General features: G+C 39.6%; 3 protein-coding genes across 3 annotated transcripts; all 3 read left to right on the top strand.

Moving 5' to 3' along the window:
• The first annotated feature begins 1,639 nt into the window (after positions 1-1,639).
• LOC103151828 (protein FAM83G) lies at positions 1,640-3,913 on the top strand. The gene is made up of 2 exons (XM_016681765.1): positions 1,640-1,771; positions 2,431-3,913. Exons 1-2 carry the CDS (start codon positions 1,731-1,733, stop codon positions 3,911-3,913), a joined length of 1,524 nt encoding a protein of 507 aa, XP_016537251.1. The 5' UTR covers positions 1,640-1,730.
• Positions 3,827-11,511, top strand: LOC103151827 (protein FAM83G-like). Its single transcript, XM_007572064.2, has 4 exons — positions 3,827-4,492; positions 5,869-6,036; positions 10,929-11,053; positions 11,475-11,511. Exons 1-4 carry the CDS (start codon positions 4,040-4,042, stop codon positions 11,509-11,511), a joined length of 783 nt encoding a protein of 260 aa, XP_007572126.1. The 5' UTR covers positions 3,827-4,039.
• Positions 11,232-14,752, top strand: LOC103151812 (endochitinase 2-like). Its single transcript, XM_007572039.2, has 2 exons — positions 11,232-12,673; positions 13,397-14,752. The coding sequence occupies exons 1-2, from the start codon at positions 11,696-11,698 to the stop codon at positions 13,991-13,993; spliced, it is 1,575 nt and encodes a 524-aa protein (XP_007572101.1). The 5' UTR covers positions 11,232-11,695; the 3' UTR covers positions 13,994-14,752.
• Positions 14,753-14,970: the final 218 nt, after the last annotated feature.

The raw sequence follows: 14,970 nt of genomic DNA, 5'->3' as shown, positions 1-14,970 counted from the left end.
TGGCAACTGCTTCAGGTGTTGCTGTTGGATCTTGTGCGACTTCCCATGTGACTGTGGTTTGAGTCATAAAGACGTGAAAATGGCTTTGACCTTCTTCCAGACTAATAGATGCCATTGACGTTGCTCCTCGTCCCTCTGAAAATGTCCAGGGAATGAGTAGTTACTTTTTTAAATGTTTCAACCTACCTCATGTAAGGGATTTGTTGATACTACAGGGCATGCGATAATCAGAAATAGGTGCAGCTTGTGAAAATTAACCTCGCTCTTAAAAAAATCACGTTAAATTATGATTTAAAAAGGAGGTCGCCAGGAAAGTAGACCCTTTAAGATGTTGTGGTGTTTTCCTCATAGCTGCTAATCTATGCTGGAAAACTGAACTACAGTATCACAGCAATAACACAAAGACCTTACATGGTTCACACAGTGCTTCAAGGAAATGCAATCTGTGTTTTAACGGCATGTGGGGAAGCAGACAAATATTTATTGCTGAGTTATGTCCTTCATTTCTGTTGGGTTCTGCCTGGAGGGCACTGGAGCTTTAGCTTTCCCTGTCACCCAGCAGAGTGGTGCCTTGAATTATTGGGGAGCAGTAGCCGGAGCAGAACCTGGTACGTCAAAGAAAATGGTATAACCTTTAATGATATTAATGGTGGTGTATACACACTGGCACCCCTGCAGCTTCCGCTGACAGCTCGGGAAGTGTGTATGTGGGGCAGCTGTAGAACATTAAAGAGGAGCTAATGCCAAATCTGCACAAGTGACAAGTCTGCAGGAAAGCTGCGACTGGGCGCCTGAATGAGAAAAAGGTGGCTGGCAGGAAGGAGGAAGACAAGTGTGACAGATTGAGATTTTGCTGCAAGCTGTAGGCAATGAGCTGGAGTTGGTGGAGGGCCGGATAAACAGGAAGGGTGGAGGAGCAGACGAGTTCACATGCGAGTGAGAGAAAGAAGAAGAATGTTACACCTCAGCAGGCAAAAAGAAAATCTGAGACTCTTCAGAATTGTTAGTTGTCCAGCAGTGTTTGTAAAATAATGGAGATTACAAGTCCAGAGACGGATTTTGCAAAAACAATAATCTGCATAACCAGTAAGAGAAAATAAGAGAATGTATTAGGCTATGTTGACACAGCTAATGTGTTTACCACGAGAACAAAGAGAACAGGAATGGAAAGTTAAAGGTGCAATCAAGTGAAGGAAAACATGTTTCTCGGCCCTTTAAACAAGCTATACAAGTATCTTTCCACTACTACAAGTATGTGGTTGCACAATGTTTTTGCTGCAGTATTTTAGTACGCAATCTTTGTGGAAGACACTGAACACAAATAGTTTTTTTTTTATGAGCTTTCATAACAATAACACAGATTACGACAAATAAATATTGGGCAAGGTCACTAGTGTCATAATTTAGATGAAATTAGAATTGAAATTTTTGAAAAGAAGAATGGATAAAATGCAAGTGCACAACACACTTTTGAGTATCATTTTTCTTTGCCTTGTGCTGTTTTTTTTCCCTCCTAAAATCCCAATGAAATATACTGAAGTTTGTGGATTTAATGTGCAAAAAGAGAAAATGTTTAGAGGTAATAAATACTTTTATTATTGAAAGTATAAACTCGGTCCTAATAGAAATGTCTGTTTGCGTTTCAGCATCTTCGTGTACGCTGCACAGAAGGCGCAGAGTTTTACTCTCGGTACTGCACCAGGGTCAAGGGGCAACTTGGACACAGGTTTATGTTCATTGATGGAGACAAAGCCGTGTCTGGGTCGTACAGGTCAGTGTACAGTATGTATGATTACATGCTTATTCTGGATGGATTTTAGGGTTCCAGGATGGGGTGATTGGAATAAATAATGCATTTTGTTAATTTTAGGCTAAATTACTTAATTGATGCACAAGAAATAACTTCAGTCCTTGCGATAAGCAATTTTGTTACTGCTATTAAAGTGTGCATCTCAGGTTAGTTAGAAGGTAAACAACCACATTTAATGACACATAATGTAACTTTGCATTTTTATCCATAAAATATTTTACTACTATAGCTTCTACTGATTATTAGCAAAACACCCCATTGATAGATTTTTTTTTTTTTTGTTTTGTTGAAACAAGATTTTTAAAACACATTATATGAAAAGGGACAACCTTATTCTCTCACTGCTTGACAATAAATCAGACTAAACATTTCCTGTGTACATGACATTGTAAGCTACTTTTTAGGAATGAATAAATAGGAAAAGTTTTGTCTGGTTTACAGTGGTAAAAAAGGTTATATGTTTTTGTACAATTTACGTAAATATATGTTAAATTTAAGTCTGTAGTCGTAACATTTTGCATTCCAAATTTGCTGAGATAAAAACTCAAAATAACAAAACCTGTTTAAATAACCTGTCTGCTCATATTAATGATCCTTCCTTATTATTGTTTTTTGTTTAGTTTCACATGGATGTCCTCACGACTGGATAGAAATCTCATCACTGTTACCACGGGCCAGGCTGTGGATGCGTTTGACCAAGTGTTTCGCTACCTGTATGTTACTTCTAGTTTTGTTGACCTCCGCCAAGTCACCACAGATCCTGAGCCTGAACCAGACACTCGACATCAGGTTTTATCCGTGGCTCCTCCTCCTGCTGCTGTTGCTAGAAAACTATACAACCCCAAATATGCCCTTGTTGCTTTAAGTAGCCCTAGCCCCGTGAGCTCAAATAGCAATGATAGCCCTAAACAGTCTGAAGTTTCAGAGGAACCAAAAAATAAGAAGAAGCAGAAGAGAACACGTGAAGATCCGCCACAGGATGCTCCTCCTATCCATCCTGGACTTTTAGGTCTAGAGAAAGCATGCTTACTCTCATATCTGCCCACCTGGCCAGAACCTGATCCACCAAGCGATGTGATAGGGTTCATTAATATCCGGGACTCTAAAAAACCAACCCAAGTTCATCTGCAACGTTCTGAGATGTTTGAAATCAGCCAAGCAATCAAGTTTAGCAGTCCAATCAGCAAGCCACAGGAAACTTTGCCCGAGGTTGCAAAGCCCAGAAATCGAAATGCACAAAGTGAACCCAAGACTGATGGTTTGTTGGTGGATAAAGCAAAACCAGAAAAGAAAAGTATTGACAATAACAATGAAGAAATGGCACCTGAAAAAAACTCACCCTTGCACAGGCAAAAGTTAAATTTTGACAAAAGCGAAACTCAAATTCTCCAAATGGAGAAAAAACTGTGTTCAGATTCAGATTCAGGTCCTGTTTCTTTTATTTCACAAGCACTACCACAATCTAGCAACAAAGCACTCACACCTAAAAATGAACAACCTTCACACAAAGCCCAAATTACCTCCACAACCAGTTCTTTGTCAGAGTCCCTCAAAGAATCTAAATGTGTAAAAGAACCTGAAATTGCGACTGTCTCACAAACACAAAGTACTTTGGTGGATCCAACAAACACCCTGAAGTCAAACAATGCACAAAAATCTCAATTGCACAATCAAACTCAGTTAAATACAGAAGAAAATAATGTAGCATCACATCAAGAGTCACACAGTAGTGCTGCTAATACACAACTTAGAATCGCCTCTGAAGAGACTTGTGACCTCCAGAACACTGACAGTCCAGGGCACATTGCAACTTCTTCTGTTTGTCCCAAGCAATGTGAAAGTTCACTTTCCAAAAATAATCTTGTGAATATTACTACAGTGGCTTCTACCACTGCTACAAGTTCTTGTAATTCGACTCCCTCTACTAGCTTACCTTTGACCCTTCCTCCACCCACGTCTTCTTTTCCAAAATTACCTTTACACCCGTCCTCTGCATCTTCTTTTACAAGTTCTGTNCATACCAGCAATGGCCGAATTTTAAAACGCACCACTGGAATTGAGGAGCGACTTGGTCTGTATATTCTGACATGGTCTAAGCCCTAAATGTCAAATATGCTGAGAATGACGATATTTGTTTTGCCAAAAGTCTGAAAAAGACTGGAAGAACTGCGGACTTTTAAAGTGTCCATAGCTGTGTCATAACCTGGTAGATATTTTCAGCTCAAAGAAATGGCTCTATCCCAGATCCAGTGCCTGGATGATAGCAACGTAAACCCGCGGATCCACGAGTCCAAACCGGAGTTCTTCTACTGTGAGGAGCAGCGTCTCGCGCTTGAAGCGCTCCTCCGGGATGGTCGCGAGGCGTTCGCGAAGTACCTGGAGGCTCGCGGCCTGCGGGGTTTCCTCTCCGACCTGGAGCAGGAGACACTGACCGCCGCTCTTGAGCCCTTTGACCCGGACACGGAGCTTTTCTCAGGGGAGGGAGAGGACGAGCAGGAGCCGCTGTCGTTGCAGTACTGGCCGGATGTTTCGGACACCTCTATCCCGCAAATGGACCTGGGCTGGCCTGACAGCGAGTCGTACAGAGGGGTGACACGCACGACAGTGTACACGCAGCCCCCGATGGAGGGTCAGGCCCACATCAAAGAAGTGGTCAGAAAAATGATTGCACAGGCGCAGAAGGTAGGTGTTTGCAGTTTACTTCAGTATCATATTTTCTGTATCATCTCTATTATTTGACAAAAGAGCAAAAAAATTTAATACAAATAAAAATGAGCACATGTAAAAATGAATATTTAGTTTTTCTTTTATCTCATAGAATACCATATTTTTTGCTGTTCTGCTCTGCATAGCAGTATTTTATTTATTTATTTATTTATTTATTTATTTATTTATTTATTTATTTATTTATTTTGTGAGGTATGTGGTTCTTTGCCTGGGGCGGCATGGCTAGAGGAGCACTACAAAACGAAACAATTAAGTTTTGTTTTACCCAATTGCTTGTCCATTTATTAGAAAATATCACTGAACACAACTAATGATGGTGATTATTGTGTGTGATTTTTAGGGTACTTGGCCCTTTATTTGTGAACAGAAATTGACATTTCTTGTACCAATAGAAAAATCTTAGATAACTATTAGGAACATTTCCCTTATTTGGTTGCATATGTTCTAATCCACATATTGTAGCTTATAATACATTCTCTCATATGTTTGAAATGGTGAAATTTAGTTTTCTTAAATGCTGTTTCAATCTGTAAGGAAAGCATTGCCTTTTTTTTCAGAATAGTTGTTTTAAAACCTCTGAAAAACCATGACCAGAATATCCAGTGTGTGCCTAATGTGTACATATTAGTAAACCAAACCATGCTGTTTGGCTTTACTGTGGGAAACTCTCACATACGTTTGAGTTCTCAGCCCTAAAACTGACTGTCAGGTAACTAGGTTCCCAATTTTAAAAACAAAACTCAGCAAAATTAAAACTGACTAACTGTATACGTCATGTGAGGACCAGAGTCCATAGTCCACTGCAGAGCAAGTGTCAGTAGAGAGTGAAGTGCAACGTGATTATGGTGCTTTATCAAAGAAGTACTTCACACTGAAGCCATCCCTGCAACATTAACGCGTGTTAAGCCGAATATTTGCATGAGCATGTGCAGTGTACTGATAGGGTGCATGTGCATGAGTCAGCTTATGCAACTGACTCATCAGAGGCCTCACAGTTTATGACTTGTTTTAGTCCACAGCAGCTGTTCTCTAGAAAAAAAATAAAATTTGAATGAAACATTCTCAGATTACTTCATTGAAATGCTTTCTCAATGGACAATTGGATGATTTGCCCTTATTTGAATTGCATCTCAACTGCAGCAATTTTAATTATTTTGTGTGAGATGTATTAAGACGTGCAAAGTCTAAGGCATCAAACCTGCTAAAATCTAAGAGCACCACCATGTGTGCATTAATATGCATATTTTAAAGCTTGAACAGGTGGTGCACATTATTTAAGATTACCCAGGGGGATACAAAAGTCGCGCACACACTTGTGTTTCCTTTTCCAGGTGATAGCCGTGGTGATGGATGTCTTCACCGACGTCGACATCTTCAGAGATCTGTTAGATGCCGGGTTTAAAAGGAAGGTGTCTGTTTACATCCTGCTGGAACGCACAATGCTACCTCATTTCCTCTCGATGTGTCAGAGGGCCAACATGCATGCCGGGCACCTGAAGGTAAGCTGCTGTTTCCCACCTCAAAGACAGTATCAAAAAAAAACATCACAGAAATGTCCGTGTTGGAATAAATTAGTTGTAAATTAGCAAATTAGTACTTTATATAACAAGGGTAGGTGTGCCAGTTTGGTTTGGCACTCTCATAACTTTTTACAAAATGACTATCAAGTGTTACATATAATAAAAAAAAAGATTTCTGTGTTGCCGTTGGTTTCTCTTTCACACTGAATCACAAACACGCTCAAATAAAATGCTTTGGATCACTCGGTTGGCACTGAACAAGAGGGCGTGTCTATGTTGAATGTTATTAAATGTTATTCATTGTCATAAAGCAGAAAGATTGTTTTGGTAACATGGAGACATGTCAACTTAAATAACTGTGACTGAAATTAATTGTAAGCCGAGGTCAATTCCACCCTTCACATTGACTGACTCCCCTGGTATGGATGTTCTAAAACCCTTAAAATAAATTTGTTTTTATTATTATTATTATTATTATTATTATTATTATTATTATTATTATTATTATTGCAGTAGGACAATCTCACACTAAAAATAATGAAAATTCCAAGCTTTAATATGAATGCAATTACTCATTGGGGAAAATAATTCCTCATCAAGAAATAATTGTTTTATGTTGTTTTCAACAAAATCACTGGTGCCACTCCTATTTGCGATTTGTATGTAAAAAAAATAAATAAATAAAATTCAAACATTTTTCTATAAACACATGCTTTCTATAAGAACCTTAGCCAATAAATCTAATGACCTTTGACAGAAAATAGACATTGTGTCACTGGGTCTTTCAGTAAATGTATCCCCAAAACCACATAGAGTTAATGGCAACATGATAGAGGAAAAAGGACTCTGGGTAATCTGAAGAGACTTCACCAAAGGAATGGTAACAGACCCCTCTCTGCAATAAGTGGGACACCAGTTGTTCAGTAAAAAAACAATTGCTTAATGGGATTTGATATGATTTTCCACTGAAAACATGGACTTAATATTTCCAAAGCGAGATTAGGGTGACGTATTTGATCAAAAATCGTTACTAAGTTGAATTGTTTTGACAAGACAAGTTGGAGATACTATATCCTTTATAAGTACAATGTAAAAGTGTCCCTTGCATTTCTTTTTCAATCAGTTTTTTTTTTTTTTTAAAGTGCTTAAACTTATTTACCTGACAAGAATCTTGCTTCTGTCTTAGGGGTGGTTTTCTAATATTTTCTGGCCGCCATCTCAGCAGAATAGATTTTAATGAAAATATCACAAACACCTTATGGGTGGGAGTTTTTGCACTGCACAGTAGATTTTTAAATACGCATAAACAAGTCATGAATGTGCAAACTCTTTCCTTGCCAGATGACGGTTGTCAGCTGAGGTGATTCATGCAGCGTGTAACAGCTTAACAGACTCTCAGTGCCATCTGGGTGCAACTTGCAAACAAAACAGCATAAAATGCCACTGTGTCATTTGAGAGTTTCTAGTTTATGAACGTGAACTTCTGTTTGCATTGCTCATAATGTGATAAGTGAATGCGGACGTTTTGGTTGAGCAAGATTTCTGTCCGTTTCATCATTGTTGCGTTTCCCTTCGTATGAAAATGAGGAGCATTTTGCTGTCTGCTGTTTCTCTCCAGGTTGTCTCAGCTCTGCCTTTCTTCTTTAGTGTGAGATGCCAAGTGCTAGTCTTGCCCTTAGTAATACATCTGCACCATGCACTTTTAGCCTGAAGTTGCCCTACTTTTTAAAATTAGTCAGGAACTAGACAGCGAGATGTCTCTGTTTCAGGGAAAAGATAGTCGGCGTCTTACCATGGTTTGACAGGCGCTGTTTTTACAGCTCTGGTCAAAATGTCTTCCATACTTCCGTCATTTGCAGTCGTAAAGCGGCACTCCTTTTAAGTGTGGCTCAATAAAGCAGCGTTGAAATATTCAACGGTTATAAAACCATTGAATAAGATAGCAAACTCCAGTTTGCTATCAGTCTCATCTCAAAACCATTCGGGAGGATAAAACACTCTCCTATCCACTGAGCAACGTAAATGACTTAAAAGAAGAAGAGGTTTCCCTACAGGAACACTTTGAAAATTGGCTATAGAGAAAATAAGTGGTAATTGGTAATAAACCTGATCAAGAGTTGATTGAAATTTCAAATTTAACTCTATGTGCTGCGATTAAATAGACAATGTTTTTGTCAATGGGGAATTGAACCTTCAAAAATATTATCTAAGCTCATAAAAAATTATTTACTAAACATTTATTGTCAACTTAGGAGCATCAGATAAGGCAATTTATACCCTAATTTAACTCTTATCTCTAGGGAAAAGGAAAATAAAGGATGGATTCAACTCAGTCTAGATCAACTACCTTTCCGTACCTGAAGCAACACTAAAAAAAGAACGAGGTCCCTTATTCTTTTTTTAGTGTTAGGCTGTTGTTTTGCTCACAGGTCAGACTGGATTTCTACAGGCCTGACTGTCAACAATATCTTGGCACAAACGGGTGAAGATTAAACTGACTGACAGACTGCTGATTTGGCTAATGTCTTTCTGACATGAGGTGAGGTGATTCCCCACTTTGGACTCTGAACTGGGATGTGCTGAAAAGCTCTTAAAGAAAGTTATCATGTTCATGATAGATGAATCGGAGAGTCTCTCATGTCTTAGTCAGAAGGGTTGCTGATGATTCGGCTCGTTCCTTCTTACCGACTCAACCTGGACTCCTTTCTTCAGCATGTAATTTTGGGAGAGGAGTAATTGACTGGCCTGCGGGTTATCAACCAGTCACAAGAAGACTGGGGTAGAAACAAGAGAAGTGTCACATTAGAAAGACAATAAAAATATAAAAAGAAAAGATTGAATTGTTTTTTTTTCTCTAAGATTCACATTCTTTAGACTCAGGTAGCCTGAAACTGTCAACAGCCTATTATTCAAGACATAAAACTATCTCATGACTGAGGCTGCCTTTGCATTCATGGATTTTCTAAGCAATTGATTATTCTAATAAACAGAAAAAAAAATCCACACTCAAGCATTAATATATTATTCAACATTTAAATTTGTGCCTATTGAAGGATTATGCAAAGTGTCTTGCATGGGGTTTTTCAGATCATCAAACATGTTTTATCAGACATAGATCCCTGCAGTAAACACAAAATTATTTTTTTTTTTTATTAAGAATTTTATTTACTAATGGATTGTTGCCCGATGTTGGATGCTGAATCATGACTACTGTGCTTAATTGTGGCAACTGCTTCAGGTGTTGTTGTTGGATCTTGTGCGACTTCCCATGTGACTGCGGTTTGCTAGAGTCATAAAGACGTGAAAATGGCTTTGACCTTCTTCCAGACTAATAGATGCCATTGACGTTGCTCCTCGTCCCTCTGAAAATGTCCAGGGAATGAGTAGTTACTTTTTTAAATGTTTCAACCTACCTCATGTAAGGGATTTGTTGATACTACAGGGCATGCAATAATCAGAAATAGGTGCAGCTTGTGAAAATTAACCTCGCTCTTAAAAAAATCACGTTAAATTATGATTTAAAAAGGAGGTCGCCAGGAAAGTAGACCCTTTAAGATGTTGTGGTGTTTTCCTCATAGCTGCTAATCTATGCTGGAAAACTGAACTACAGTATCACAGCAATAACACAAAGACCTTACATGGTTCACACAGTGCTTCAAGGAAATGCAATCTGTGTTTTAACGGCATGTGGGGAAGCAGACAAATATTTATTGCTGAGTCATGTCCTTCATTTCTGTTGGGTTCTGCCTGGAGGGCACTGGAGCTTTAGCTTTCCCTGTCACCCAGCAGAGTGGTGCCTTGAATTATTGGGGAGCAGTAGCCGGAGCAGAACCTGGTACGTCAAAGAAAATGGTATAACCTTTAATGATATTAATGGTGGTGTATACACACTGGCACCCCTGCAGCTTCCGCTGACAGCTCGGGAAGTGTGTATGTGGGGCAGCTGTAGAACATTAAAGAGGAGCTAATGCCAAATCTGCACAAGTGACAAGTCTGCAGGAAAGCTGCGACTGGGCGCCTGAATGAGAAGAAGGTGGCTGGCAGGAAGGAGGAAGACAAGTGTGACAGATTGAGATTTTGCTGCAAGCTGTAGGCAATGAGCTGGAGTTGGTGGAGGGCCGGATAAACAGGAAGGGTGGAGGAGCAGACGAGTTCACATGCGAGTGAGAGAAAGAAGAAGAATGTTACACCTCAGCAGGCAAAAAGAAAATCTGAGACTCTTCAGAATTGTTAGTTGTCCAGCAGTGTTTGTAAAATAATGGAGATTACAAGTCCAGAGACGGATTTTGCAAAAACAATAATCTGCATAACCAGTAAGAGAAAATAAGAGAACGTATTAGGCTATGTTGACACAGCTAATGTGTTTACCACGAGAACAAAGAGAACAGGAATGGAAAGTTAAAGGTGCAATCAAGTGAAGGAAAACATGTTTCTCGGCCCTTTAAACAAGCTATACAAGTATCTTTCCACTACTACAAGTATGTGGTTGCACGATGTTTTTGCTGCAGTATTTTAGTACGCAATCTTTCTGGAAGACACTGAACACAAATAGTTTTTTTTATGAGCTTTCATAACAATAACACAGATTACAACAAATAAATATTGGGCAAGGTCACTAGTGTCATAATTTAGATGAAATTAGAATTGAAATTTTTGAAAAGAAGAATGGATAAAATGCAAGTGCACAACACACTTTTGAGTATCATTTTTCTTTGCCTTGTGCTGTTTTTTTTCCCTCCTAAAATCCCAATGAAATATACTGAAGTTTGTGGATTTAATGTGCAAAAAGAGAAAATGTTTAGAGGTAATAAATACTTTTATTATTGAAAGTATAAACTCGGTCCTAATAGAAATGTCTGTTTGCGTTTCAGCATCTTCGTGTACGCTGCACAGAAGGCGCAGAGTTTTACTCTCGGTACTGCACCAGGGTCAAGGGGCAACTTGGACACAGGTTTATGTTCATTGATGGAGATAAAGCTGTGTCTGGGTCGTACAGGTCAGTGTACAGTATGTATGATTACATGTTTATTCTGGATGGATTTTAGGGTTCCAGGATGGGGTGATTGGAATAAATAATGCATTTTGTTAATTTTAGGCTAAATTACTTAATTGATGCACAAGAAATAACTTCAGTCCTTGCGATAAGCAATTTTGTTACTGCTATTAANTCACTTCCCAAAAGACAAAGGGTAAGGAAACTGATAGAAAACGCAATGACAGAGCAGAAGTGCAGTCTGTTACTGAAACCCAACTTGAAAAAAAGTCAGATGTTTCAGCAAAAGATTCATCAAGCACAGCCATTGTGAATGTTAATGAACTAGTCCCTAAAAGTGTTGATTCAAAGACATACAGAGACTGTATAGCCACAAGTAACAGCACTTCTGATAAAACCCTGACGAACTTGGAATGTGCCAAAGCGACAAATACTCAAACATACCTTGCAAGATGCCATGAACCTCAGATAATATCATATAGTAACTTTGCATTAGATGATATATCACACAACACTTACATAGTCAAAGAAAACCATGATGGCAGTATAAACAGTGCTGCAAATATACTGAGTCAGCCTGGTAAACAAGCACAAGTCCCATCAGTAGACGGCACAGACGTCACATTAAGCTCAGTAAAACAACACATGCACAACACCTTTCAAGAACAAGCTTGCATAACACAAGTACCTGCATACTTCTCCAGAAAAACACTTCATTTACCCTTTTCCAATGTGCAAGCAATGGATTTGAGTTTGCAAACCAACAAACATAAATCACAGTTGCCCACAGCTGATGTACAAAGTTCAGCTCCAAAAGTGTCTCCTCCAAATCTACCTACCACAGATTCACGAACAACCTCGCCAGACCTGCAAACGCCTACAACTGATATCAGTGATGATTACTTATCACCAAGAGAGGACTCCACTACCTCTGAAGAGTACTTTGAATGTAGTGAATCTCCTTCACATGAACCTGTTCTTGACACAAGTGGGAGTCGCAGCCATGGGACAGGAAAGAATAGCAGCCCAACTAACTCAGATTGTCGTTTTTCAAGAAATGTTGGCACTAGTTCTGCTGACTTGGATAATAGTTCTAATGCTTCTACATTAACCAGTTCAAGTCATAGTACTTCTTCCAGTGAATCCAGTATTTTATCTTGGACTTCTAGAGAGCCCCCTATATCTGTGCTTGGGACAAAAGGCCAAAACAGAGAGTCAAAGATCACTAATAGAAGAAATAGCAAAGAAGGTGCTAAAATCGAGGTAAGCAGTAGCAACACAGAGAAAAAGAAGGAGCGAGTACACCAGAGCACAGAGGGGACAGACAGTAAGGAGTTAAATCAAATGCCTAGATTTTTGAAAAAGGAGAGTGATTTAAAAGAAACGGCCTTAAAACTCAGTAAGGCCTCTGGGGGACAGGTTGAAGGAGCCACGACAGACGGAGAATCAGTGCAGAAAGAGACAAAGCGGTTGTCCACTGGTGAACTTAAACCGGAAAGGGTTTTATCTGAGGGAAATAAATCCCTTTCCAGCAAGGATAAGCCAACGAACCAGGCTGCACTAACCCACGGCAATACAGAGATAAGACAGAGGCAATCTACAAGGGAGACAACAGGACAGAAGGTATGGAAGTCATGAATGTCACATTTTCTTATTAGATCATTTGTTTTTTTAGAGAGAATATAGATGTTTCATACCAACTAAATCCCCAATAGACGTCGATCAAAGTCATTGTAACGCTGCTAACAAATTAGAAAGTGGATTTCTAGAGCATTGATAGCTTTGTTGTGGTATTGTAAGTAGATGTGAAAATACAGTGATCAGATCACCTGTCTGATCAAGTGTTGGTCCCCTTTTTTGCTGCTAAATATTCCTGACCCATTGGGTCATCGACTCCTGTAAAACCTTGAAGGTATGCTGTGAAACGTTAACAAAATGTTAACCGTAGTCCAATCAGTAGTTTTTTTTTTCTTTGTGGTTAGGATGCTTTATCTTCCTGCAAAAGGCCGCAGCCATCTCGGATTATTATTAATCCACACTGACTAATCGAGTCGTATTCTCAACAAACTGCAACTCACTTTGTATTCAAACTACTAGCCTTGTCAAACTTACGCAACTCTGACACAAAGAAAATACTGACTTGTTGAATTAAATACCTCAAAACTACCAGGTACTATTACAAACAGATAATCAGATTTCTTCACTCCACTTGTCATTGGTCATAATATGCCAAAGCAGTGTAAGTTACAGTGCAATGTAGACATTTTCTGTCATTTGTCCTTTTCATTAAGTGAACTGTTGCCCTGTTTTACCTGTTGGTTAAGTATGCCTTCTGTGTCTCTGCAGCCTTTGAATCTTTCACCCAAATCTCAGCCGCGTCAGCAGCCAGGCAGTAGAGGCTCTTCACCATCACGACCACTGAGGTCCCCTAGCGGCTCTCAAGCTCAGGCACCTCGTCCTTCTGGAATCCGTGATCTTAGCCAAACAGAAAGCAGGGCTCTTCAAAGTAATGTCAAAGAGTTTGTTTACAAGCCACCTCTTCGCAGATCACAATCCAGATCCCCCTCTCCAATGAAAGCTGCTCCCACTGGGTCTGCAGCCGGGCGGAAGCAGGTCTCCCAGAGCCAGCTGCTCACTCGGCAGCCTCCAGCAGAGCAGATTCGGTCAAAGTTTGACCGACCACAAATCCAGCCTGCAAAACAACAGGCCTCCACTCTCCACACTCTTTCCAGCCCGCAGCCTAAGGCCCACCCTCTTGCCTCTACTCACCAAATGTCTGAACAGGCAGCTCAGGAATCAGAAGAAGCAAGGGCTCCTTTTAACTTAACTCTCAGCAGGTTATACAACTTCAAGGGATTAAGAGACAAATGGACCAAGCAGCCGACTCAGAGCAGGAGAAGTAGCACTGGCACACCGGTAAAAGAACGTAAAAGCACAAGTTAATGATGTTTATCTGTTGCCCTGTCATCGCAATATGTTACTGAAACATCAGACCAGAGAACAGGGATTAAAAACTGAGTTCATGCTTAAAATCACATCTTTTTTTTTAAAGATTTTTTTTGGCTCTAGTGGCCTTTATTTGATGGTTAACCAACAGGAAGGTGGGCAATGAGAGAGGGGGGAAGACATGCAGCGAGGGTTGCCAAGGCCGGGAATCGAACCTGCGACAGCTGCATTGAGGACCAAGGTCTCCATATGTGGGCTGTGCTTAACCCCTGAAAATCACATCTAAGTGTTTTTGATATTATTTGCTATTATTTCTGAAAAGTTCATGATGTTTCCTTGTACTTCTTTTTAAAGTGTTAAATTTGCACACTGTTATTAGGTAATAAATATCAGATGTACTGTATGTCAGTCTGCATGGAGTACATGCCAAAATTTGCTGTAACATTAAAATTAAATTCTGTTCTCACTTTATTTGGTGGTGCACATGAATTCGCCTTTTTTTTTTGGTTCAGTTTATGGTTTACTGTATTTACCAAGTTTATTTACATATTTTTGAGAGGTTTTCTAAGCTGAGCATTCAGCTGAAGTACAGCTTTGAGTTGGGAATATGATGAAAACAATGAACCGATTCCTCCAGCCGTGACCCACGGTGCCTTTTCAATCCAAAACATTGTGACAGTTTTAATGTGGTTTTCCTGCTCTGACTTTCTGTTTAAACAAGATTTTTCAATAAAAAAAAATTTTTGAAACACAACACAGGATGTTGTTCTATTGTTGTTCCTGGCGCTTCGTACGTTCTGTCGCGACTGCTTTGTATTCATTCACGGTGTGTCATCAAGCCTATTGATTCATTCTTTGTTTACACCAAAATCCATTTACATTCAAATGCTTCTGGCCGGAAATACAAAGTCACAATGCCTTCGCCCAAAGCCAAGCAGGAGCGAGAACTGTGGGGATGAACACAGTAAACACCT

Source organism: Poecilia formosa, unplaced genomic scaffold (assembly GCF_000485575.1).
Source record: "Poecilia formosa unplaced genomic scaffold, Poecilia_formosa-5.1.2 Scaffold293, whole genome shotgun sequence".
In the NCBI taxonomy this organism is placed as follows: domain Eukaryota; kingdom Metazoa; phylum Chordata; class Actinopteri; order Cyprinodontiformes; family Poeciliidae; genus Poecilia; species Poecilia formosa.
The sequence above is the reverse complement of the archived record's forward strand: the minus strand, read 5'-3'. Positions and strand labels throughout refer to the sequence as shown.